This window comes from Artemia sp. Qi Xiang Cuo, chromosome 9 (genome assembly GCF_049724085.1).
Source record: "Artemia sp. Qi Xiang Cuo chromosome 9, ASM4972408v1, whole genome shotgun sequence".
Lineage (NCBI taxonomy): Eukaryota > Metazoa > Arthropoda > Branchiopoda > Anostraca > Artemiidae > Artemia > Artemia sp. Qi Xiang Cuo.
The window spans coordinates 31,853,976-31,880,551 of NC_142802.1; the positions used below are offsets into that span (position 1 = coordinate 31,853,976).

Sequence of the window (26,576 nt, forward strand, 5' to 3'; positions counted from 1 at the left end):
AATAACAAATTCTTATAGTTTGGAATTTTCTATCCATCGCCGAGAATGATCTATGAACAAGAATCGAAAAACATTTTCATTCTCGGGGGAGGGTTTAGCATGGGCACCCATAGGCTGAATTTTAGGGGGGGCTTACCTGGTCTTTTCGGCACTCCCAGTACTGTATAATTGAAATCTCAAGACAAAATATCATAAGCAGCGCGATAGTGCTGCCTAAGTTAAGAGTGATGCGGGCCCAATATATTGTTTTTTGTTTTTTTTTAGACCAGGGCACTTCTTATAGAAAGAAATGTCATAGGAACTTCAAAAAGAGCTCATGGAGGGTAACCAGTTATAGTGCTTTTTTAAGAGTCAAAGTGATCAGAAGGCAAATACCCCCCCCCCCACACACACACACACGTTGCATTTTCCCGAAAAGTATCTTATAGAAATTTTTAGACGGCCATTTGTTGTCGTAGAAACTTTGAAAAGGGCTTAGTTGGTTGGTAATTGTGAGGGCTACTGCCCTCTTTAATAGTCAAAAGTTATTGGAGGGCAACCCCCCCCCACTGAGATATTTATTTTGTTTGACGTAGTTTAAAAGTCCAGAAATTATATCTTTGAGGATGAGAACCCCCTTATAGTTCTCAGGGCAAGGGTTGTAAGGTGTGACCCGAGGGCATTTAAGGTTTTTATGGAAACAGGGGTCGTATGAAACTCGGAGGAAGCTCATTGGATTGGAATCGGAAGTTGAAGAGCCATTTTTAAAAGTCCACGTGACCATTTGGTAACCGATCGTTAGCAACCTTGTTTGGGGCTAAACTACAGCTCAGAATTAGACTAGTGATATCTCATTCGAAAGATCGCATTCTTAGCTACAAAATAATGTCATAATCAGGCTCTGAACTTATCAGAAACGTCCAGGTCATCGAGGTCAAAATCTGCACCTTTCCTCTTTTTCGACATTTTATGTTTTGTCTAAACTTGGACGCTCGCTCGACCGCTCGGGTAAAGCCTTGAGGGATAATAAATTCAAACGCGATAGAGCCAAGAAAGCGCTATGTAGTGAAAAAAAAATCACGGTTATAACTTTGTTGAGTCGAGAGAAAAAAATAGGGGGCAAGGGGTATCCATATGGTGACCACAGGCATGAATGGGTTAAGTTCTTTTTTTTTAAGGCAATCCGTAAATAAAACGTTAGCATTTTCCAACTAGTAATATTTGATGTACTCAAAATTCTTTCAGTAAAACTTTAGCTTGAAGAGCTAAAGAGGGAGGTAGTCTATTTATAAGCAGGATAAGTTCCGTCTGTTTTAGATCGTAATATTACTCTTTATTTTCATTCGAGAAAAAGGTTAAGGAAGAAACGAATAACAAATTCTTATAGTTTGGAATTTTCTATCCATCGCCGAGAATGATCTATGAACAAGAATCGAAAAACATTTTCATTCTCGGGGAGGGTTTAGCATGGGCACCCATAGGCTGAATTTTAGGGGGGGCTTACCTGGTCTTTTCGGCACTCCCAGTACTGTATAATTGAAATCTCAAGACAAAATATCATAAGCAGCGCGATAGTGCTGCCTAAGTAAAGAGCGATGTGGGCCCAATATGTTGTTTTTTGTTTTTTTTTAGACCAGGGCACTTCTTATAGAAAGAAATGTCATAGGAACTTCAAAAAGACCTTATGGAGGGCAACCAATTATAGTGCTTTTTTAAGAGTCAAAGTGATCGGAAGGCAAATACCCCCCCCCCCCCCCACACACACACACGTTGCATTTTCCCGAAAAGCATCTTATAGAAATTTGTAGACGGCCATTTGTTGTCGTAGAAACTTTGAAAAGGGCTTAGTTGGTTGGTAATTGTGAGGGCTACTGCCCTCTTTAATAGTCAAAAGTTATTGGAGGGCACCCACCCCCCCCCACCGAGATATTTATTTTGTTTTACGTAGTTTAAAAGTCCAGAAATTATATCTTTGAGGATGAGAACCCCCTCACAGTCCTCAGGGCAGGGGTTGTAAGGTATGCCCCGAGGGCATTTAAGGTTTTTATGGAAACAGGGGTCGTATGAAACTCGGAGGAAGCTCATTGGATTGGAATCGGAAGTTGAAGAGCCATTTTTAAAAGTCAAATTTATCGGAGGGCAGCTATACCCCAACCCCACGTCATATTTTCTACAAATACATCCGATAGAAACTAAGATAACCATTTGTCAAAAAATAATCCAAGATCTCATAACATGGTTTTTGGGGTTGGCACAACCCCCGGATAAGGGTTTTCAGTTATGCCCCGGGGGGTATAAGGTTTTAAGGAAGAGGTGGTCTTGTGAAATTTAGAGGAGGCTCATTTGAGTTGAAATGCATAGTTCTAGTTCCATTTTAAGAGTCAAGCTTGATGGAGAGAAAATATCCCCCCCCCTTATATACTATTTTCCCAAACACATTCGATCGAAATTGTGAGATAGTCATTTTGTAGCCAATAGTCCAAAGAGAATATAACAACGTCTTCAGTAAACAAACATAAGAAATATTTAGCCGAACGTTGAACTAAATCAAAACAAACTATGAGCATGTGGACTTTCAAATCGGTGACAAAGCAATATCTCAAGAACAACTAATATTATGAAGTAAGATCTTTAAGAGTAAGCCAGAAGGCACTACGTGTATACTTTTAGTACTACAACTACAGTTACTGTAACTAATGACACCAAGAGTATTAAGATGAAACTTCCAGGAAGTGTTAGGGGGCGTTCCAATTGAACAGAAAAACTGTATACATGCAGGTTTTCAAAAAGGCATATAAGCAATATCATAGGCCTCACCACTCTATAATAGCTAGAAATATCATTGAAACATTTAAAGAAGCTAATTCGATTCAAAATTAAAAGTTCTAGGGTCCTTTCTAGGACTATAAAGAGATTGGGGGGCGGGCAATAAGCCCGTCTCTCAAGCCGATTTATTTCCCAAACACATCTAGTAAAAAATTTTTTGAGACAAGTATTTTGTTCAGCATAGTAAAACGGTCCAGCAACTATTTCTTTAGGGATATTGGGCATGTCAAACCCTCAAAATTATTCCAAACTATAGATTCTTATAGAAAAAACACCGAAAGATATAAAAAAAAATTCATGAAAGTAACTTTGTCAGTAAAAAACGAACAAAAATTAATCTAAAAAAAAACTTTTCCTTTAAATCAAGTTTTTCAAAGAAAAGTGAAGAGCTTCATTAAACCAAAAATGGGCAGAAATGAAGTCAAGTAATCATCCAAGCATAAAACTACCACAAATCACTATCAATAAATAAACGAGACTCAAAATGAACAGAAATTAGAATCAACTAGAGTCAAACTCGAAAGGAGCAAAAACTAACATTAGTATGGTTGATAACCCCCATGCCTTCTCAAGACCAGAACATAATTTGTGCTTTACTGAAAACAAAATATGCTTAAATGTTTTCACTGTTTTTAATTAAATAAGTAAAAAACTTTTTTTTACTCACTTTTGTTTACCTTTTTTATTTTAAGGAATAAATATCAGTATACGTATATTAAACTGACAATCCACGGTTATTTTTTTTTTCAGTAAAGGGCTGGACACACATAGCTGATTTCGGGAACTGATTTCCAAATCAGTGCCGATTTTAAAAGAAATCAGCGTCGATTTGAGCTTGAATTTTTTTCTAGTTTTCCTGCCCTTTGACTATCCGGATATGGACCCCTCTTGCCCCCCTCCCCCCAATAAACACGCCAGAGATTCGTCCCTGGCTCTGATTGACAAATTCTACAAGGATTTTCACCCGAAAAGGCGCCTTTTAAATGGTAAATATTCATCAAAATAAGCCTCGGATGAAACTGAACTCCCGCTGATGACCTTCGGCACGCCCACAGACATGTTTACAGTAGCCCAATGAATGTACGAGGTCTTGGATTAAAATTGACCAGTTTCTATGTTTGGTTCCAACCAGTTCCTACCCCGTATTGCACTTCCTGGCTCTAGGGCCATATACGGAGATCAACACCGCTGGTAGGGACTGTAGAGTCCAATACCGTATTCTTTCCCTCTTTTTTCTTTTCATATATATTTGGTGAATTCTGTCAAACCATCTACTATGTCCGTTACTGAGACTAACCTCACCACGAGATACTGAGGAGCGAGGTTGCCATACAGGGGTACACGCTCCTCAGGCGAGACTGAGTACGCATTTCTGGCACGAAACATTTTGTGAGGTGTTTTTGTGTATATTAATTTAAAAAACTTTTTCCACAAAATAGGTTTTCAAAGAAAAGTAAAGAACTCCATTAAACAAAAAATGAGCAAAAATAAAGCCAAATAATCTACCAAGCGTGAAACTACCGCAAATCAGCATCGATAAATAAATGAAATCCAAAACCAACAGATATTACAGCAATTAACCGAGCCAGACTCAAAACGAGCAGAAATTAACATAAGTTGGGCGCAAAACCCCTATGCCTTCCCAATGCCAGAACAAAATTTGCACTTAACTGAAAAAATATAAATGTTTTTACTTTTATAAATTTTATAAATCAAATAATATTAACATTTTGATTACTAAATATGAGTATATGTATATTAAACTGACAATGCACATTCATTTGTGTTTTTTTCTTTTGTTAAATAAGAAAGTCACAAAGAGCTGTAGCAATGGGGCACATGTTCCATTCTATGATAAATCCAAGGGATATTGTTTTTTACTTAATAAAAACACTGCATAGGGCATAATAAGCCCAATTGAGGCCAACGCCCGCATGCATGTAATACAAGCATTTTTAATTTATCAGAACCCAAAACTGAATGACATATTTGAAATATTTGTGAACACCCAGAAAGAAACCAAAGTTGATCTCTCCTGTAACTTGATATGTCTCTGCGAAATGTGTTTGCCGACAGAAGCCAAATTTCCCCTTTTGTAACTTGATATGATCTCTCTTTGTCAAGTTCCCTTTGCCGACACATTGCATTTGCTGACATAAACTGAATTATCTTTGTGACTAGTAGAATTCTTTTATGTATGCCCGCACCATCTGTGATTTACAAACTTAAGTTAGGATAGTTTTTTAAATCGCTATTTGAAGAAGAAAGAAGAATTTGCGTGAAAGATCCAACAAACTACAGGCCAATCTCGATCCTATCTTCATTCGCAAAAGTAATTGAACGATGTCTTTACAACTGTATAGTGAAGTTTTTTGATAAGAGGGGATATTATAATGACCTTCAGTTTGGGTTTAGGAAGGGTCATAGCTCTGAACATGCGATTCTGACACTCACACAGTTTATACACGACACTTTGGATAAAAAAGAAATTCCAGCTACTATAGTTATAGATATATAAAAAGCGTTCGATACTATTTGTCATACAATTTTGCTTCGTAAACTGGAAAATTATGGTATACGTGAACCGACAAATTAACTGATTGACTCATATTTAACTGGGCACAGTCAGTTTGTGGATAGTGGAAATGCTACCTCTTCACTATTTGGTATTACTGGTCAAGTCGGCGTTCCTCAAGGGTCCATACTTTGACCTCTACTCTTTCTTATTTATGTTAACGACATCAACAGGGCGCTGGATGATCTCGGGCTAAATGTCCTATTCGCTGATGATACGGCTGCAAAGGGAGCGGTACTGATGAAAGGTCGCTTAAGAAGAATTTGTTGGCAGCTTTCGAGAGGATAGAAACTTGGTTTAGTGCAAATAAATTATCTGTTAATATGTCAAAAACCAAGTTCATTATTTTCTCTCGTAGTGACCAGTCATTACCTGAACTTAGTATACTGCCCATTGATGAATCTGTTTATTTAGAGTATGTATCTACAATTAGATATTTGGGTGTTCTAGCTGATCAAAATATGGTTGGAAGGAACACATTGCTAAATTGCGGATGAAGTTTGGAAGGAATGTTGGAATATTGCGGCATTTGAAATTTATTCTACCTTTTCATGCGATGAGATCGGTATATTTTGACCTAGTCCTTTCTTATCTGAGTTATTGTCCCCTGATTTTCTGAATACATTTAAAACTCATATAAAACCGCTTCAAAAACAACAAAATAAAGCAATGTGTATCCCGAAAGTTTTCATCCACTCCCAATTATCCCTACCATCAAAATCACCAATCAAATGTGTATATTCTTTCCTTAATATATTACCCGTGGAATTATTTTTTTCTTTTCATGGACTGATGTTTTGTGTTAAGTAGTTTGCTAAAATTCTACCGAAAATTTTCTAGGCTAAGGATCTATTTAACCAATGTGAGTACGATTATGGAACGAGGGGATCTTCTAAGTATGTTGAACCCGAGCTTGCACTGAGAGATCGAGGTTCTCACTCAGGCACTGCATAACCAAACTTTGGAATGTGCATGGGTCGGGTCTTAATATTAGTCTTTCTGTTGGCACACTGCGGGGTCATTTAAAAACTCTTTCACTAACCCTTTGATCATTTTATTTAATTTCATTTTATTTATTTTTTTTTTATTTTTTTTTTTATTCAGTTATGGTATTCCCGGTGGCACATTCTATTGGTAGGGTTTCCCCACGGCTTCAATTCACTATTTTTGGTGTTTTGTTTTAGTTTGTTCTCCATTTGGCTGCTGGCTTTGGGTGATGCTTGGTACGTCATACATTTTTCTTTCTTTTTTATCTATTTACAAAAGAGTGTGATTATGTTCAAATACAATTATATATTGTGTTTTTGTTGTTTTTTTTTGTTATCGGTTGCCTGGTAATACGAGCTAGACTCTCAGCCGGGCATGCCCATATTGTAGTTGTATTTAGTTTGTAAATAAAAGAACCTGAACCTGTACCAAAGGTAAAATAACTTCAATTGAGTGATACGAACGCATATGACCTAGTGGTTGAACGAGTCAAACCCCAAACAACAACAAATGACTTAATAGTTAGTTTTATGAATTGATACTTGGGTGTGCTTGTATTTATCTTTCAAGTTGGGAGCTGTGGGCGCTATGGGTTCTTGGGCGCTAAAGTAAATGTTTTGGGTTCTTGGGCGCTGGGCACTAAAGTATCGTTAGTACTATTTTATCCATTTTTAAATACAAATTAAACACCATCAGTGCTATCTAATTATTTCTAATGTGTTAATAGAAAAATATTGGGAAATTAGGTTAGGTTTTAACTATAATTATTCTGCATATTATGAAGTAAGAATTGTTTTCTTAACATGTTTCCTTACGTGAAGGGACTAATCTAGGCCTATACCATTAAATCCATTACTTTGCAGTAATATATTCTAGTGTCATTTTATTCATTCCAGTTGCAAAAGATCTAATTAAAAGAGTATTTAAATTTACAACAGTAAAGTGCCGCTCTTTCCTGGCATCTATAATTAAAGGCATGTTTTCTGTGCAATAAATTTTGCAGTAGGATAACAATAGTGAATAGAAAAATTAAGTGAAAAATAGCCATTTGCCATTCTTCTACAAAGTGATGGAAAAGAAGCTAAATTACATAATTCTTAAATTAAGAAAATTATAAAGCTATTTTTTAAATTAATGTGAGCTAAACTAATAAATTCAGAACTAAAATAAAAAAAAATCCAAAAAGTAACATGAACCAAAAGAAAAAGGTACCTCATGAAAAAATCACTGCTGGCATCATCTCTTTCAAAAAATTTAGAAGCTGCCACAAGGTACATAGGCCTACAGGTACAATCTTCACTCATTGACATGATTAATTTGATAAACCATGCTAATATAATGAATTTGATAAACAACATTGATATAACCTTGCTGATATTTTTCTATGCCTTCATCTGTTTGTTTCTCATCATTTTTGTTGAAAGAAAGCAATCTTTTATTTGAGGCTGAGGTTATTTTTTCTACTTGCTATCATTTGGTTGCAGCAAAGTTTCTCATGCAGAAAAAGTACCCTTTTGTACAGATTTAAGGAGAATATTTAACACTTTAGGATAATATTAATAAATTCAGATTTTTGTTAGGTTGTTAAAAATCAGTGCCTTTGGAATATTTCTTTTTAATAATTGATTTATAAATGAATAGGGCACTCCTATGTTAAATAGACTCTTTTAAAACCAATCATGAAAACCCGAGGCATCCACTATAGAGTAGGCAGGGATAAAACCTGTTTTTGACATGTTAACCTCTATAGAGTAGGCAATGATAGCACGGTTTTCATTGCATATACAATATTAAACTGTGGTTTTTGGGGTTAAGGGGGGGAAAAAAGGTACCTAGGTTAGGTTACATATTTAATGTATGCTATGCTTTACCCCCCACCACCCGTAATTTGCAAATATATAGCCCAAATTGGTTTCTAAACAATTATATATTTATCCTATTTTATTTTATTTCATCAGCATTAACCAAACTAGCACTATATAATCGAGTCCATTTAACATAGGAGTACCATGAATAGTATGCTTTTAACCTGTTTTTAAACACATTTCTATTTTGTGTGGTGACAGAAATAAGTAATCTCTTGGGATCCTTTAAGGGCTCAAAACAGAATTTCCCCCAGAAGTAATTGTTACATTTGGAAAGAGCACAAAAAAGGCATCAAGTGATGTATTCACTTTCTTTATAGCTAAATTATGTAAAAAAGAAAAGTTGATTCAAGACTTTTTTCCTAAATTTAAGAACTGCCCCTCTTAAACCTTGGTTTGCCCCCCCCATAACCTTGGTTTCTGGATAAAGTACCTTTATAGTACTTTTATAGTACTAAATAGTACCTTTATGGTACCAAGTGGCTTATTTTTAGCTTTACTGTCATTTTCACTTGATTTTGGGATCCGACTTTGCCCCCCCCAGGATTTTGACAAAATTACGCCACTGATTCTCGGGCACATGAATTCGTTTAATGTACGTATGGATTACAGAATTTTCTTTGAGAGTAGCAATACAACCTAGGCTACTAGGCTTCCTGCCTTCCTTTTTAAAAGTTTTTGTTAAACAAAATCTTCAAATAAATATAATGTTGCAAAGCAGCAAAATTTTTGAATCTAGTGTTAAAAATTATTTCTTTCCCTTGCATTTTTCTTCCTTCATACCCTTTATTAAATGATTTGTTATAGGGGCTTCAAGAATAAGAGAAAGAGGTATAGTTCTAAATAAACTTAGTACAATCTTGTAATTCCATGAACTCATGTATTAGCAAAATATTTCAGCTGTTTTTCATGTTTTGGAAAGAAACAACAATATCTCCCAATAAGTTCTTTCTCAGTAGAGCCACTGGAATTGCCCAGCTTACCAACATGTTGAAAAATATCAAGTTTTGGAACTTTGCAAGGCCCCCCCCCCCAACAAGTTGTTTTAGAGGGTCAGTTGGTTTTTGTTGACTTTGCACAGGGAAAGCCACAGTTTATATAATTAGGCAGTAATTTTACCGCAGATGATTTCTGGCTCTTAATTCTCGGTGCGAAGAAAAAGCTCCTCCCACTTATTTCTGCATTAGCGGGTTAGTGTGTTTGTGTCAATCAATGAGAAATGGTTACAAAGTGCATTATTCGTAATTGCGATAGCAGAAAAAAGCTTGGTGAGCCGGCCAAGTGGTTTGCATGTTTCCCATCTCACAGGTATGACTTAATTTATATACAAATTATGACTTAATCTATTATTTATATACAGTGGACTCAACTGATTGACTTATGTAGGATTTTATAAAAAAGGGGGCGGGGGATTGATGAAATTTGTGAAAATAAGGAATTTTTTTTTCTTCTAATAACTGGTGGAATAGGTGTGATGGTTTCAGGGGTGGATCTAGGATTTTTTAGGGGGGGGCAAAATAGGTTGATCCGATAAACTTGTGTTCGGAGCAAGTTAGATTAATTCAAACTTGCATTAATTAGATAAATTACACTACTTTAGACTACTTTAGGGGGGGCACCCCTCGCCCCCCCTCTGGATCTACCACTGGGTGGTTTATCATTATTTTTTTACGTCGTGTTATTAATTTTCTACGATATTTATTTTATAGATAAGACTAGTTTCGTTTTCAATCAATGTTTTCGTATAAAATGGGCAGACCTTTCTAGGACTTGGGTTCTAATTATTGGTTGCTGTGGTAAAAGTTGCCACAATAGCCCTTTCCAAGAAAATACCAAACGTCTGTTAACAAGTGTTTTTCGTAAAATTCTTAGGGAGTTTTCAGAAAATTGATAAAACTTTTAAAACTGAAATATCAATGCGAAGCGCCAAATATCATAATCAAATGTCATCGCTTTATGTCATTGTTCAAATAAAACTTATTTTTAACTTGATTATCGTTGTAAATTTATTCTTTGTCTTTCTTTCCATTCTTAAACCAATGTTATATTTACCTTTTGTATTATTACAGCCCACTGTATATACATTTATATAAATTTATATGCAGTGTTACAGCCATACCAATTATTCTCCTTTCCTTTTTTATTCTTTAATAATAATTTCTGGTTGTTTTGAGTTTGAGTTATTGTAGGCTTCTATTTCTACTGATCTTAAGTTCAATATGGCCTTTACTTTTCTTTAAAAAAAACTTTCTTTTTTGTAAAGTTTTCGTAGTATATATATATATATAAAAAAAATATATATATATATATATATATATATATAATATATATATATATATATATATATATATATATATATATATATATATATATATATACGGCTGTAATAATGCAAAAGGTAAATTTAACATTGGTTTAATAATGGAAAGAAAGACAAAGAATGAATTTACAACGATAATCAAGTTAAAAATAAGTTTTATTTGAATAATGCGATGAAGCGATGACATTTGATTATGATATTTGATGCTTCGCATTGATATTTCAGTTTTAAAAGTTTTATCAATTTTCTGAAAACTCCCTAAGAATTTTACGAAAAACACTTTTTGTTCAATATAACAAAAAGTATAGGCTGAGGGTTTGCCTCCTATAAAGAATGATTGCAAAAATGGACAAACAAATTTTCTCTGGTCTGCTTGACCATCTTCTGGTTCTTATATACTGAAGTTCTTTCATGAAAAAGACTCCAATACAAACAAACAAAAAATGTAACATGTATTAGTTTGTCTATTAATAAGGCTTGAAATTGGGCCAAATCCTTTTTTTGTAACAATTGATAATAGTGGCCCCAAAGAAGGAAATGTGCTAGTAAAATGAAAGGTGTACTGTTAAATAACTTATTTCCTGCTCTTTCCAAATATCATATTTGCATTTGTGGCAAATGCAATCCAGCAATGGAAATGTCAACACTAGTCTTGGATGAATCATCTTTCCTGATAATGAACTCAGCATGCCCCCAGACATGATTGTTGACTGCAAAACAACCAACGAAAATCAGTTTCTGGAATATGAGAACTATGAGTCAGTTATCAAAGACTGAGCAAGTGCTCTGAGAGATGAAACAGTACAATATTGTTACAATAGTGTTATTTTATAGTGGTGATAATGCTCATTATAGGTCAGGGGTAGGAATAATGATGTCCCCCAAAGCTCATAGATCTGTTCTTAAATGGACACCTGTGAATGACAGGATATTGTAAGCTCAATTCGTTACAGAACACTCTTAAGTTCTCAGTGATAGTGTGCTATGTGCCTACAAATGAGGTGGATGACGATATAAAGGACAGTTCCTACAAAACATTACAGGCTGTCAGTAAAGACATACCCAAGCATGATGCAGTGTGTGTTCTAGGGGCTTTAAATGCAAAAGTACGAAGTGATAGACAGTATTGCTCAGAACTTCTAAGACAGCATGGACTTGGTGACATTAATGAAAATAGTCCATTACTAGTAGACTATGCTCAAAGTAATGATCTCGTTATTGCGGGAAAGTTTTCCGATCACAAAACAGTGCTTAAATACAGATGGTCGTCACCAGGCAGCCCAACATGGAACCAGATAGATCATTGTCTGATCTCCCGCAGGTGGCGCACAAGCCTTTTAGATGTGCGTGGAGCTGACGCACAGACTGATCATATGCTTATGATTGCTTACATGTAGATAAAGCTTTTTGCTCCTCAGAAACCCAGTTCAAACCTAAAGAAACCATATAGTACAGAAAAACTGCATAACCGTAAGGTTCGAAGAGAGTTTTGTATGACTATAAAAATAAGTTTGATGCCCTAGCAGTAGAAGCCAACAAACCAGGAAGCACTGAAAAGAAGTGGGACACCGTGAAAAGGGTATACACTACGATTGCTGAAAAAAAGCTAGGTTTCAGGAAGAAAGCAAAGGAAAGGTGGATCCCCAACACCACATGGAAGTTAATTGACGAGCATAAGGTACTTAAAGGGCCTTACTGGCTGCTGCCACAGAGTGCACAGTCAGCTTCACAGATACTTTACAAGGGAAAGGACAAAGAAATTAAAAAGAGTGCTAGGAAAGATAAAAGACTTTGATAAAAGGCTGCTTTAGCAGAGGAGGCCGCCAGAAAGGGGGATTCTAAAACTGTTTACCGGTTAACTAATCAGATGCCTGGGAAACAGAGCAGCAGAATCACCCTGGTCAAAGACAAGAATAAAGTGATTTTATCAGATTCAGATAAAATTGACGAAAGGTGGCCTGCCCACTTAGAGAAACTATTCAATAGACTGAGACCCAGTGACTGAAAAAATGTACCTGATACACCATTTTTACAGCTCAGCATCAATACAGACCCACCAATTCCTGCTGGTGTCATGTATGCAGCAAACAAGCTGAAAAACTGACAAGCTCCTGGCATAGATGGGATCTCAGCAGAAATGCTAAAGTATTTAATAAGAACATGTCTGTCAGTGTTGCTTGATCTTTTCACCAATATATGGAATATAGTGAAGGTTCCCTATGAATGGACCAAGGGGATACTGGTGAAATCTTTAAAAAGGGAGACACAATGTTGTTTGATAATTGGAGAGGTATCAACCTTCTTCTGGTACCATGCAAACTATTGGGTTCTATTATATCGTATCGGATTCGAGATACACTAGATGCTCATCTGCAAGAAGAGAAGCATGGTTTTAGAAGTGGCAGATCGTGCTCTGACTTGATTTTTGTACTGAGAATGCTTGTCGAGGAATCAAAAGAGTAGAACAACAGACCATATCTACTATTTATAGACTTCGGAAAGGCGTTTGACTTGGTTGACTAAGAATGCTTGTGGAGAGTCCTCAAGTATTATGAGGTGCCAAGAAAACTAGTGAGCATGATTATCTCCCTATACAAAGAGACTGAGTGCTGTGTCATGACAGAGAATTGCACAACCAGATTTTTCAAGATTATTTCTGGTGTGCGTCAGGGATTTGTACTTTCCCTATTTCTTTTTGTAATTATAATGAACTACACATTAAGACGAAACTCTGGATATGACTTAAAAGTAAGTAGTAAGCTACTATCTGATTTGGATTTCGCGGATGACGTGGTCTTACTAGATGATTCTAAACAGAGGTTACAGCAGCTACTTGACGCAATCTTAGACAACTCAGAAAAAATCGCGGTAACCATTAATGTTGACAAATCAAAGAGCATGTCCATCACAAACTCACTGCTTGTTCTGCATCACAAGAACACAAATATAGAAAAGGTGGAAGTTTTCAAATACATGGGTAGCTGGATTGATTGTGATGGTGAAATAATGTCCAAGATAAAACGCAGAATTGGTCGGTCAACCAGAGCTTTTAATAGACTAAAGCCCATTTGGAGGAGCAGGAAATATTCTTCACGACTAAAGTTACGTCTCTTCAATAGCAATGTGCCCTCCATACTCCTCTATGCTAGTGAGTGCTGAAAAATGAATCAACAGCTTGAAAAGAGAATTTTCGGGTTCGAAAATATGTGCCTAAGAAGAATTTTAAATATAAGCTGGCAACAGAGAGTTTGTAACTCTGTAGTTCATAATAGAACTGGCCAGCCTCCCATTACTGCTGTTCTAAGGCAGAAGAGATCGACATATTTAGGACATATACTCTGCCTGAAAGAAGGTCCGCCTTCCTCGGACAGCCTACAATTGGAAACCAGGCGACAGAAGAAGGTGTGGTCGTCCAAAGAACCCTTTGCAGCAAACTTTTGACCGAGATTTGAGGATGGCCAAGGCTTCTTTTTATTTTTCTTCATTTTTTCTTTGAAAACATATTTTTTTTAAATCAATTTTTTTCAAGATCAATTTCCGAATATTGCATTTACAGAGTGGAATACATATTGTAGGTAGCAGGAAGTCATTATTCTGTATTTTCACCCAAGAGGGTAGGTTGCTGGATTTTGGACTCCAGCAATATTGCAAAAATCATTCAGAAGCCAATTTGACTGAGATGATGAAAGGACCAAGAGATAAGTATCCGTAAGAAGATTTAATTTTGGTTTTCAATTCAATGTACTATATATCTGGTTGAAAAAAATGCCCAGTTGTTTTTCGTTTCAGATTCTTTTTGTTTATTGAAGGCTCTTTTCTAAGTAAAAAAAAAATCTGAGACCAAACTCGTTAGACTTATCAATAAAACAAAATAAAAGAAAAAAAAACTATCAGACTATTTAAAAAATATGGAGAGAGTGCAGGTGTTTAGGCAAGGACTTCAGCAAAACTTTCTTAGTTGTGAAAAATGACAGTGTTTCTTCAGTGGGACAAATTTTGTCTTGTCAAAGCTATCCCGTTTTTGTCCAGCCATCTCAAACACGATGTCACTATTAATACAGCAGTGTCATGTGTCTACCATAAAATGTAATTGCCAGGATTATTTATGACTCCAATCTAGCCATGCAGAGTTGGAGAAGACCCTGGAGATGTCCCCGTTATAGATGAAACGGGTACGGTTATGGAAGCGGAACCGAATCCTGCCATCCTTAAGAAATACTAATCCTGGTGATTGTGCAGACTGGAATTTATGAATGTGCCTGGATTATTCTACGCCGCTGGACCATGTATAACAACGTGGATGTAGCTTTTTTGCTTTGATCCATGGTTTCTCAGTTCTTGTTTCTTTGTTTTAAATTTCAATTTTGTATGCCTTTTTTAGGCCTAATTTTCTTGTATTTGTTTTTGTTAAGGTTTGATTTGTTTTTACTTCTATGATTCTGGTTTCTAAGCGAATTATTACATTTTATCACTGCCTAAGGTTTTTTCTCGTTTTGCTTTATTTTTCATTTATTTTTTCCTGTATCTTGGGTATGAATTTGTAATATTATTTGTTGCTTGTTTTTTTTGTAGCCCGAATTCTGGGTGACGAAATATTCTATGTCTTATGATTTTATATACGCAGTGGAGTTTGTAAAAAGTTGTTATTTATTCGACGCACGTACTTTACAATGGTTATTGAGAAGGCGAGGATTTGAAGCTATGTGAATTTTTTCCAGTCGACCTTTCTCATAATTACTATTTGCTGTTAATCCATAATTAATGAAAATATTGTCTAAAAAGTAGTTGATTATTCCCAATACAAGTAAAATATTATTAGCGCTGCTATTGAGAGAGTGTACGCTAATGGCCAACATTTCAAAGTGTTTTCTTTAAAATAGAAGTAAGCTTCAAAAAGCCTTTGGAATCTGTATTCAATTTTTGGTTACTCTAATAGCTTTAGCACTTTCCTGGAGATGTGCTTCTCATAACTGTTATTTCAGATGCTACAATAATTTTTTTTATTTTATTTTATTCATAATATAGAGAATGATCCAGCTTGCACAGGCTATCTATAAATTAAATAAACACAAAAACACAATGTTTAAAAGTCACTTTGCTTTATAGTAGACAAACCTTCACCCTCTTTTGAACAAGTTAATCAAATATGGGTTTGTTTGTATGGTTCGCCATCCACCGTTGGTGCTATTGTTATAAATAATTATTGTATCGTCATAAAAATCTCTCCATTCACCTTTTGGGAAATAAATGTTAAGTATAATTGGCTGATTTTCAAAGATATTTGGAGCAGCCATTAAATCTGGACCTATCATAAATTGAGTGTCAATGACCCATGTTTCTTTGTCTTGGGGGAAATCATAAAACAGAGGCCTGATGACTGCTTCTTTCCTTCCTAATGTGTCTCGGACAATTGATTCATATCCAATGTCTTTCCTCATTTGAAAAAGTGAACTTACATGTTTTTGAAAGGTTACTGTCCAGACATTTGGGCTTGTAAGTGCATTGCCTCTTCTACTCATTGAATAAGGGACAGGGGAAAATGCCCCTATTTGGTACCACCTAGTGCATATTTCTTCTAATTTGGCTTTTTCTTGTTCCTTCACTGAATTTAAAGTTCCACAAATAGGCATTACAGATAAGGGGTTACCATAAAACCCGTATTCTAATAATCTAGTCAGAGCCATCTTCAGGGAAGACCAATCAAGGGTAAAGTCGCCGAGAAAAGCAGATCCATAAAGGCCTGTATTTGCTTCCAATGAGTAGTAGTCAAAGTAGTTTGTGCCGATGTAGCTGCTTTCAGACATGAGGAATAGGTTATTGCCACATGCCCCACAACTAATCATGTAATAGAGCTCGTTGAAGATTTTCTCCATCTGACTCAGGCCATACCTGTTGTGGCGAAAAACATGCTTTGGATACATACTCTCCATGTGTAAAGCCTCAGAACAAATCGTATTCGCACTAAGTGAAATTGATAAAGGTTCATACGGTGGCTTATAGTCACATATCTGATTAGAATTATCTAAAGGACTATTGTCTACCAGAAAAAGACCATCAAATAACAGATTAGAACTTAAAAGCACTTTATTCAACCAAACGGGAAGAGAATCACTTCCAAAGCTTGGATATACTACTAATTCATTATTATACTTGCCATCTTGAACCAAATTGGGTAAACTTTCATTCAGAAACAAACTACTTTTAAGAAAAATATTGTAGGCTATACCATCGTCGTAGACTTGTCCGGTCTTTTTTGTATGAGGAGGAACAGTTGGGACAAACTTTATGTTCCTTGACTTTAGCCATTCGATGTCTTGAGCAAAATTGGGATGTGCTGACGAATCAGGTTGAAAATCTCCAAAAGGGAAGAAACGGTTATCAATGCAGTCGGATGCCACGGGAATTGAATTATTGAATAGCGCTTCGATTACATTTTTGAAAGCTCCTGCGTTATTTGTTTCTCTGCACATGTGCAACCCGTTATAAATCCAGTTTGGCTGTGAATATAAACCTGTCCCGTATGGATTAAGCAAATTAGCAGTTTGTTCTGATATGTTTTTTGGAGTTGGTCCAGCTAAAACATGAATTTTTAGATCGTTTCCCACGGCTTTAATATTCACTGCAGGTGCGGACAAGAGGCTTACTTCCATAGCTGCTCCACTTGAGATGAGTACACCATATGCACTCTTGCTTTCCTCAAAGGCTAAATAAAATGGATGATAATCACTATTCATTTGCTTTGGAGCATTGTGTATTACCCAACTTGATTTGTTACTAAAATCTAACATTAAGTTTGTTTTCGCTGGTCCACCTAAACCGTAGACAAAAGGTGTTGACACTATTGTTGTGAATTCATTATATTCGTCGCTTAATATAAATGGCCCATATGTTGTGTCGAAAATGAGCTCTTTAGTGGAACGTCTAAATATTCTTAGTCGAAAATAATCCCCTACAGAATTTGTTGCATATACTTTAAAATCCGAGTCTTTAAAGTTCGTGATTTCACTCAATTCTTCTTTCCCAAGGTGTTTGCTTGCTCTTATCACTAAATGGCTTGCTGTTTTTGCATAAGCTGTAAATCGTATAGTGTTTATGCTAGTTTTGTAAATAGTTTCTGTTAGATGAGCCGGCGCTAGTTTTAAATCAACATAAGATTCTGCTTCAATATCTCCTATGCCTCCTTCTCCAGTAAAAGTATTATAAATGCGTGTGACTTTATAAGAATAGCGACTAGGGTTTGTGTGGTAGCATCTCGGCGATTCGCCGTTGACTGAGGCAGACGAATTCCAACATCCGCCCACTAGAAAACATTCTTGAGATGTCTCAACAGGTATGCCAATTCTGAAAAGTAAAATCATATGACAAAATAGTGAAAGACTATTGACTCGAAAACTACGGTTTCGAGTTTGAGTTCTAATAGAAGGAATGTCCACCAGAGTCTTTCTGAAACTAAGCCAAAAAAATAACTTTTTATGCGATAAAAATTGACATACTGGTTAAAATAAAAGAAATTTTACAATTCTTATCTTCTTATTAAAAAAGATAACACGTATCTGAAATTTCGTCATTACCATAATTTGGTTTAATTGATGAAAAAACCTCCCATTAGATGCTTAGAATGTCATATTATATTATTATTATATTATTAGAATGTTTAATACGAATTATCCAAGTCATGCCGTAATTACTTTCCCAAAGTATAACTTTAATATAGTCGCTTATTGAGTGTATAATTCTAACTCCAAGGTAAACTCATTTTTTTGGAAATTAATGGTAAGGAAATAACAAAGTGAAAACCTCGAAAATACGGCGAAAGTTTCACATCATGCCTCATTTAGTTTAGTAAATCTCAAAAAACGCTTGAAAAGCTATTTGGTCCCCTTACACAAATCGCAGTGAAGGGGGTTTTATTATCAACGAAACAGCTAAGTAAATTTAGAAATTAATCATCCTCTTTTCTTTTTTGTTATCTTCTGAGTTTAGCACCCTCTTTGCCTTTCTACCCATTAGACCAGTGGTTCTCAAACTGTGGTACGCGTTCCCCTTGTGGGTACGCAAAACTTTTAGGGGGGTACGCGGCCAGCCAACAAAAAAAAAACCTTTAAATCTAGGACTGGGAATTTTATTTATATTTTAGCTATAGTTTACTTAGTACCGGTACCTAAAATGTACCAGTACTGGTATCTGAGAAGGCGTACCTAAAATGTTTTGTGGGTAAGAAATCATGCAGTATTTAAATAAGTTTGAGAACCTTCTGCATTAGACCATTACTGGATTTGCAAAATAAATCTATTTTAATTGATGGGCAATGTTTTGCGGAAGTATTTTCAAGAAAACACGAACAAAAGCAATCTAGGCAATATACAAGTTTTTTAATAAACAAATTTTAGGTGTTTATCTTTTGATGCGACGAACAAAACCTAATTCTTCTAAACCACAGTTGTTGCTGTACACTGCTCATATTGTTGGTTTTTGCCAAAAATGATGTTTTACCATATGTTTGAGGTACAGTTTTCCATACGGCATTTTCTGATCATAGGCAGCGCAATAGCGCTGCCTAAGTAAAGAACGATGTGGGCACAATGTATTTTTTTTTCTTTTATACCAGAACACTTCGTATCAAAGGAGTTGTCGTAGAAACTTCAAAAAGAGTTGATTCGATTGGAGATTGCAAGGGCATGTGCCCCTTTTGACAGTTGGAAGTGATTGGAGGGCAACTAACCCCCCTCTTACGCCCATTATTTCCCCAAACACATCCAATCAAAATATTGAGACAGCTATTTTGTTCATCGTAGTTGAAAGTTCCGGGTTGTAAAGGGCGAAAGGGTTGTCAGTTATGCCCTTAGGGCGTATAAGGTTCTTATAGAAAGTGTTGTCGTAGAAACTTCAAAAAGGGCTCATTCGATTGGAAATTGAAAGGGCTAGTACCCTTTTTAATAGTCGAAAGTAATTCTAGGGCAATTGACCCCTCTCTCGTGACCACTATTTACCCAAACAGATCCAATCAACATTTTTAGCTAGCCATTTTGTTCAACGTAGTTGAAAGTTCTGGAAATTAGGTCTTTGAGGATGACTACACCCTCACACCCCTCAGGGCAAGGTTTGTAAGTTACGCCCTGGGGGTATATACGATTCTTTTAGAAAGCGTTGTCATAAAAACTTCAAAAAGGGTTCATTTGATTGGAAATTGAAAGGGCTATAACCCTTTTTAATAATTGAAATTGATTCGAGGGCAACTGACCCCTCTCTCACGCCCACCATTTCCCCAAACACATCCAATCCAAACTTTGAGATAGCCATTTTGTTCAACGTAGTTGAAAGTTCTGGAAATTAGGTCTTTGAGGATGACTACACCCTCACACCCCTCAGGGCAAGGTTTGTAAGTTACGCCCTGGGGGTATATACGATTCTTTTAGAAAGCGTTGTCATAAAAACTTCAAAAAGGGTTCATTTGATTGGAAATTGAAAGGGCTATAACCCTTTTTAATAATTGAAATTGATTCGAGGGCAACTGACCCCTCTCTCACGCCCACCATTTCCCCAAACACATCCAATCAAAATTTTGAGATAGCCATTTTGTTCAACGTAGTTGAAAGGTCCAAAAACTATGTCTGAGGATGATATACCCCCTACAGCCCCTAGGGCAAAGGTTGTAAGTTATGCACTGGGGGCATAAAAGGTTTTTATTGAAAGCATTTTCGTAGAAACTTTAAAAAGGGTTCATTTAATTGGGAATTGAGAGGGATAGTACCCTTATTAATAGTCAAAAGTGATCGGAGGGCGAATACACCCCCCTACGCCAATCATTTCCCCAAAAACTTCCGATCAATATTTTGATATAGCCGTTTTGTTGAACGTAGTTGAAGGGTCTGGAAATTACGTCTTTGAGTATGACATCCCCCCAAAGCCCTCAGGGCTAAGGTTATAAGTTATGCCTTTGGGGCATATAAGGTGTTTATTGAAAGCGTTGTCGTAGAAACTTCAAAAAGGGTTCTATTAAATGGAAATTGAGAGGGATAGTGCCCTTATTAATAGTCAAAAGCGATCGGAGGGCGAATACCCTCCCCCCCCCTACGCCAATCATTTCCCCAAACACTTCCGATCAACATTTTGATATAGGCATTTTGTTGAACGTAGTTGAAGGGTTCGGATATTACGTCTTTGAGTATGACAATCCCCCCCCCAAAGCCCTCAGGACTAAGGTTGTTAGTTATGCCCTTGGGGCATATAAGGTTTTTATTGAAAGCGTTGTCGTGAAAACTTCCAAAAAGCACTCATTTGATTGAAAATTAAGAGGGTTATTGCCCTATTTAATATTCAAAAGTAATCGGAGGGAGAATCACCCTACCCCCACACCCATCATTTCCCAAAACCTTTCCGATCCACATTTAGATATGGCCATTTTGTTCAACGTAGTTGAAAGGTCTGCAAATTATCTCTTTTAGGATGACAACCCTCCCCCATAGCCCTCAGGACAAGAGCAGTAAGTTATGCCCTTTGGATATTTAAGTTTTTATAGAAAGTTTTGTCGTAGAAGCTTCAAAAAGGGTTCATTTGATTGGAAACTGAGAAGATTTGTGCCTTTTTTATTAGTCTAAAGTGATCAGAGGGCAAATTACTCCCCTCCCACGCCCATCATTTCCCAAAACAATTTCAATCAAAACTTTGTGATAGCCATTTTGTTCAACGTATTTGAAATATCCGGAAATTATGTCTTTGAGGATAACAAATCCCCCCGTAGCCCTCAGGACAAGGGTTGTAAGTTATGCCCTGGGGTCATATAAGGTTTTTATAGAAAGCGTTGTCGTAGAAACTTCAGAGGAGGCTCATTGGTTTGTTAATCAGACGCTCTAGTGCTCTTTTTAAGAGTCAAAGTGATCGGAGGGCAGATACCCCCCCCCACCACACACACACTTCGTATTGTCCAGAAATGCATCTAATAGAAATTTTGAGATAACCATTCTATTCAAAATAGTCTAAATATCATATAACAAGGACTTTGGGGGTGAAACAAACCCCAGAGATTAGGGGCGAGAGTAGTATGGTAATAGGCACCACTGAATATACATGCACTTTCACAAGCCTGAGGCATGGATATGTGTGTAGTTTAACCGGTACATTGGCTTACCAGGGCCAGTCACCTATTACTACGAACGGTATAATAGGCACCACTGAATATACATGCACTTTCACAAGCCTGAGGCATGGATATGTGTGTAGTTTAACCGGTACATTGGCTTACCAGGGCCAGTCACCTATTACAATGAACGGTACATGCCTTAGCAGACAGGTTTTCTAATGTGACACTAATTTTTTGTGTGTCAATCGGTTAGAGAAAGCTGGTGGTTATTCCATATGATAACTTGATTAGTCGGTTTTTATAAAAACTTGGCAAGCTATAATGTACTCAAGCGAAAACCCTATAAACTGTCCATACACTACATTCCAATTTTCATTATGTTTTAACATATTGTTTATAGTACACTATATATTTGTAACTTTAAAAACAATGGATTCATCAATTTTTAATGTGAGTACACTTTTCATTCTTTTATTTCCCAAAAAAAAATAAAATAAAAAAAACGTTTTACTAGTAAATTCAAATTTCAGGGAGACTTAGCCCCCTCCCCTCCAACAATACAAAATCTTAAGAATATAATGAGTCTATTCGATAGAAACGGCAAAGCACGCTTTTTTCTATTATGTAAATAAAATCTCTCCTCCAAAGCTATGTTTACAAGTTTTAATTGTTTTGAAAAAAAGTTCTTTATCATTCAGAAACAAGCTTTTTCCAAACATGTTGTATTTTTCCGGTTTGAATGAAAAGCTTGCGTGTTACAAAGAGAGTGACAGTTTTGGGAGTCAAATTTCACAGGCTCTTGCTATAAACGGGCTTAACGCATAGAAAAAACAAATAAAACCCACGGCTTAAAATATATTGAAATTTGTGGTATCTAAGTCACATGTTTTGGCCCGTGAACTCAACCTTGAAAAAAAACACATTGTTGTCATTAGGAGCTTAAAACCTCTTCGAAAGGGTTCTTTGATATGTTGAATTTGATGGTGTGATTCTCATTAAGATCGGTTGACTTTGTGGGAATCACTCGAATCACCCCTTTTTCAAAAATAAGACAAACTTTCCAAGGCTCACAGCTTTTGATGGGTAACATTAAACTTAACGAATTTAATATACATGAAATGAGCATTAAAGGCCAATTCTTTTAATGTACAAATTGTTTTCAAAATTTTCTTTTTTTGAGTGATTTGGTTACAATTGGGCCAAGTCACTCATTTCTTACAGTTTGTTACCACGAATTGTTTGATTATTATATTAAATTGTTTTTGCTCGTTTTAGAAATGGCTGTTTACTTTTCTTTAAATTAAAACTTTCTTTGGACGATGTTTTTTTACGTATTTTTAATTGGCATGTTTTTTTTTATTGGTTTGCCGAAACATTGGCTTGTTGTAACTTACAAATAACCTTATAAATTGCAAGGGTTTTCTTTTTCTCTGCTAAAGAATTAAAATGTTCGATTATTTTAAATTCTGTAAAAATTTTAATTTTCATTCAAATACTCAATCAGAATAGTTTACTGCAAAGAATTTTTTAAAACATTTTTGAGGGGAAGAGGAGGGGGTTGATTATTAATAAGAATGGAGAATCTGTGTAGTTTTTGATGTTCTATACAATTAAAACATCCCTGGTCCTATCCTCGAATATGCCTAGGAATCTCGGCCTAATTTCATATTTATATATTTTATTTGGTATTCCACAGCGGTGATTTTCACCAAAGCTGATGTTTATAAAGGTTTTAGTAATAGCTTAAAACCATTAAAACTGGTAAAACAAGGCGAATAGATGTCCCGCAGACGATGCTTGAGTTCCAATAAAACTGGTAATTTTTGAATTGTATACAGGCCTATAAAATTTGTAACACCCTGAAGGTTCATGTATCTCATTAGCCTAAATATATGCATGCTAATTCAGTTATATTGTGCCGCAAATTTTTTACATGTCAATCATGAAATATTATTATTCACCGCATGCATATAAGGAGTCGATTTACGAAATTATAAAAATATTTTTAGAATATCTGTTTAAAACTTACGTCGATAATCACAGCTAGATTGCCAGATTCCTTCTCTGCTTTGGAATGGGGTGCGAGAGGAATTACAGCTGATCTTTTTGCATTCAATGATTCAATTAATCCCGTCTCAGTCTTATCCAGAGTTTCATCCAATTTTGCGCGTTTTTGCTGCGATGATTGATCAACAACATTCTAAAATGACACAATTTAATTAGGTACTTCAATTTTTACTTATTCAGAATATTAATGGAGGGACATTGGGTCTATCAATTCCATAGTACCAAACACAAAAAGTTGACAATTATAGATCTTTTTTTATATGCATAGCTTTTAAAACTTTTTATATACCTAAATTGTGAAATACTTAAAATCAAAGAAAAAAGGAAGAAGGAAGACTCCGACATAACCTAAACCAAATAATTATTAAGTATATGAAGGGAGTCCCCTTCTAGTCAATATCTCGCCCATTTACGCTACAGTTTTTTTTTTTAGCACCTTCAAAAGAGGTATCTATTCTAATTAACCGGCCTTTATGATTCAAGAGTTCGTGATTTGAACAAAATTCGAACTTTAGCGTAAAGAGCGAGGTATTGACTAGGGGGTAAACCCCTTAATACATGTGATAAAAACATATAAATATAGAAGTTTCGTTATGTAAGTTAATTCGTTAGTTAATTCATAACTCAATTTTGAGAAAGCCATTTTTAGCCAACAAATTTGTAAACATGCTCTTCTTAATCAGAAAGTGAGAAAACATCCCTTTACAGGTAGAAGAACGTAGTGATTTGATTATTTTATTGGTGAAACTACCCGTCCTGTTTGAATATTAACACCTTTCTTCAGGTGGAAAGGATGAAAAACGATTTGATTATTTTTATAGCGAAACTGACTGGCCCTGTTTTTGAATATTTACCGAAATTTGATGAAAAAAAAACAGGGACTTTTTAATTAGAATAGGAAGCTTTTTTTAAAGCGCTAACAGCTTTAGCGTAAAGAGCAATATATTGAGGAGTGGGGGCAGCTTTCATATCTGTCGAAACTAATATAGAAAGTGCAGTTTCAGAATTCCTATTAAGTCTAACAATAAAGCAAAAACGAAAACAACTACAAAAAAAACCCTAATTTTAAACAGTTTTTGGGCAACAAGATGAAAGTAAAGTACAACTCGTATAAATGAAACCCAAAATAAACAAAAACTACAATAATTAACCGATTCAAAGTCAAAACGAGCAGAAATTAACATAAGTTGGGCGCAAAACCCCTATGCCTTCCCAAGACACGAACAAAATTTGCACTTTACTGAAAAAATACAAATGGTTTTACTTTTACACCGTTAATAAATCAAATGATATTAACATTTTGAATACAAAATATCAATATATGTATATTAAACTGACAATGCACATTCACTTGTATTTTTCAGTAAAGTGCAAATTTTGTTCTGGCCTTGGGAAGGTATAGGGGTTTCGCGCCCAACTTATGTTAATTTCTGCTCGTTTTGAGTTTGAGTCGGTTAATTATTGTAGTTTTTGTTCGTTTTGGGTTTCATTTATTTATCGATGCTGATTTGTGGCAGTTTCACGATTGGTAGATTATTTGATGTTATTTTTGCTAATTTTTTGTTTGATGGAGTTCTTTACTTTTCTTTGAAAAACTTATTTTGTGGAAAATTTTTTTTTTAATTTTTTCTAATTAAGAACGAAAATCCTTTTGTGGGAACAACTTATGTTTTTGCGAGGAACGTCATTTTTGTAATGAGACCCAGAAAGCGTTTCAAAAAAAAATTCTTCCCTGGATTTGCCATAAATTTGCTGCTTACGCTGAATAACCAAGTAAGCAAATATATCGAAGAAAAAAAGACGCCTATAAGGGTATTTCAGTCCTTTACGTACACGTAAAGGAACCAAAAGCTTCCCCCCAAAAAGCTAAATAGTTTGAAAACTGAAAATGATTTTTATATTTTAGAATGCTGTTGATCAATCTTCACAGCAAAACACCGATTCTACAGATTGTATTATGGAAGTTCATTACACTGAGGATGGGCTATCATATACTTCAGATGATTTGGTGAGGAGGGGGCCTTCGGGTCGGCTCTGTGTCGAAGATGACGAGCGGTTATATTATGACATGCCCCCACTGGTGAATATAGTGATAGAAAATAATGCTGATGATGATGATGTTCAAGTAATTGAGCCTGACATCATATATTTAAAGAGTATTATAAATATTGATTTAACGAATAAATAAAGGATTAGAATAATGATTTTATTTAAATAGCATGGACAAAAAATGAAATGGATGATTTCTTAAGAAGAAGAAGAAATACATTACATAGCTAACTTCTATGATTTTTTCAAATTAAGCCCCTTCTTATCAGATTCAAAACGCTTAATATCCCCAAGCATGGGTATCAAAATTCCAGTTTTTAGAGTTTCGGTTACTATTGAACCGTGTCGCTCCTTACTTACAGTTCGTTACCACGAACTGTTTCAAAAAAAAAACGGTTGCTTTACAATACGAACATCCTTCCAGTTTCTTCATATATGGAATAATTTATGGTCATTTCGACTATTAGTGTTGTTCCTTACTTTCAGTTGGAAAAAAAAACTAGTTTTTTTTTATTTAATCGACTACAGCTTTTAGTCTTCGCGATTTTTGTATTAACCAGGAGTTTTGTAACAGCATGTAAGCAAGTTATTAAGTTGTTTTTAGAGTCTAAGTTAATATTTATCCATCTTGCATCCAAATTACAGTTCGTTACGACGAAAACAATAAAAAAAAAATAAACACGCATCTGTGATCTTTCTTCTGACAAAAAAAAATACAAAATTATACAATTTCGCAGAGAGGAGCTTGAAACTTCCGAAGTAGGGTTTTCTGATACGCTGAATCGGTCGATATGATTTTAATTAAAGTTCTATTACTTTTAGGGGGAG

General features: G+C 35.5%; 2 protein-coding genes across 2 annotated transcripts in view; one reads left to right on the forward strand and one right to left on the reverse strand.

Moving 5' to 3' along the window:
* The first annotated feature begins 11,472 nt into the window (after positions 1 to 11,472).
* On the forward strand, positions 11,473 to 11,949 carry LOC148948575 (protein CFDP2-like). Its single transcript, XM_089094969.1, has one exon. The coding sequence runs from the start codon at positions 11,473 to 11,475 to the stop codon at positions 11,947 to 11,949; it is 477 nt and encodes a 158-aa protein (XP_088951095.1).
* A 3,588-nt stretch (positions 11,950 to 15,537) lies between these two features.
* The window catches only part of LOC148948576 (lysosomal alpha-glucosidase-like), a 73,456-nt gene continuing 62,417 nt past the window's right edge, over positions 15,538 to 26,576 (reverse strand). Inside the window, exon 3 of the mRNA XM_089094480.1 lies at positions 15,538 to 17,893. Coding sequence (XP_088950606.1) covers positions 15,670 to 17,893 — 2,224 coding nt within the window. The 3' untranslated portion in view covers positions 15,538 to 15,669. The remainder of the gene's footprint in view (positions 17,894 to 26,576) is intronic.

Coding starts and splice junctions, on each gene's coding strand:
- LOC148948575 (XM_089094969.1), top strand. CDS start 11,473: ATGACAGGATATTGTAAGCTCAATTCGTTACAGAACACTCTTAAGTTC.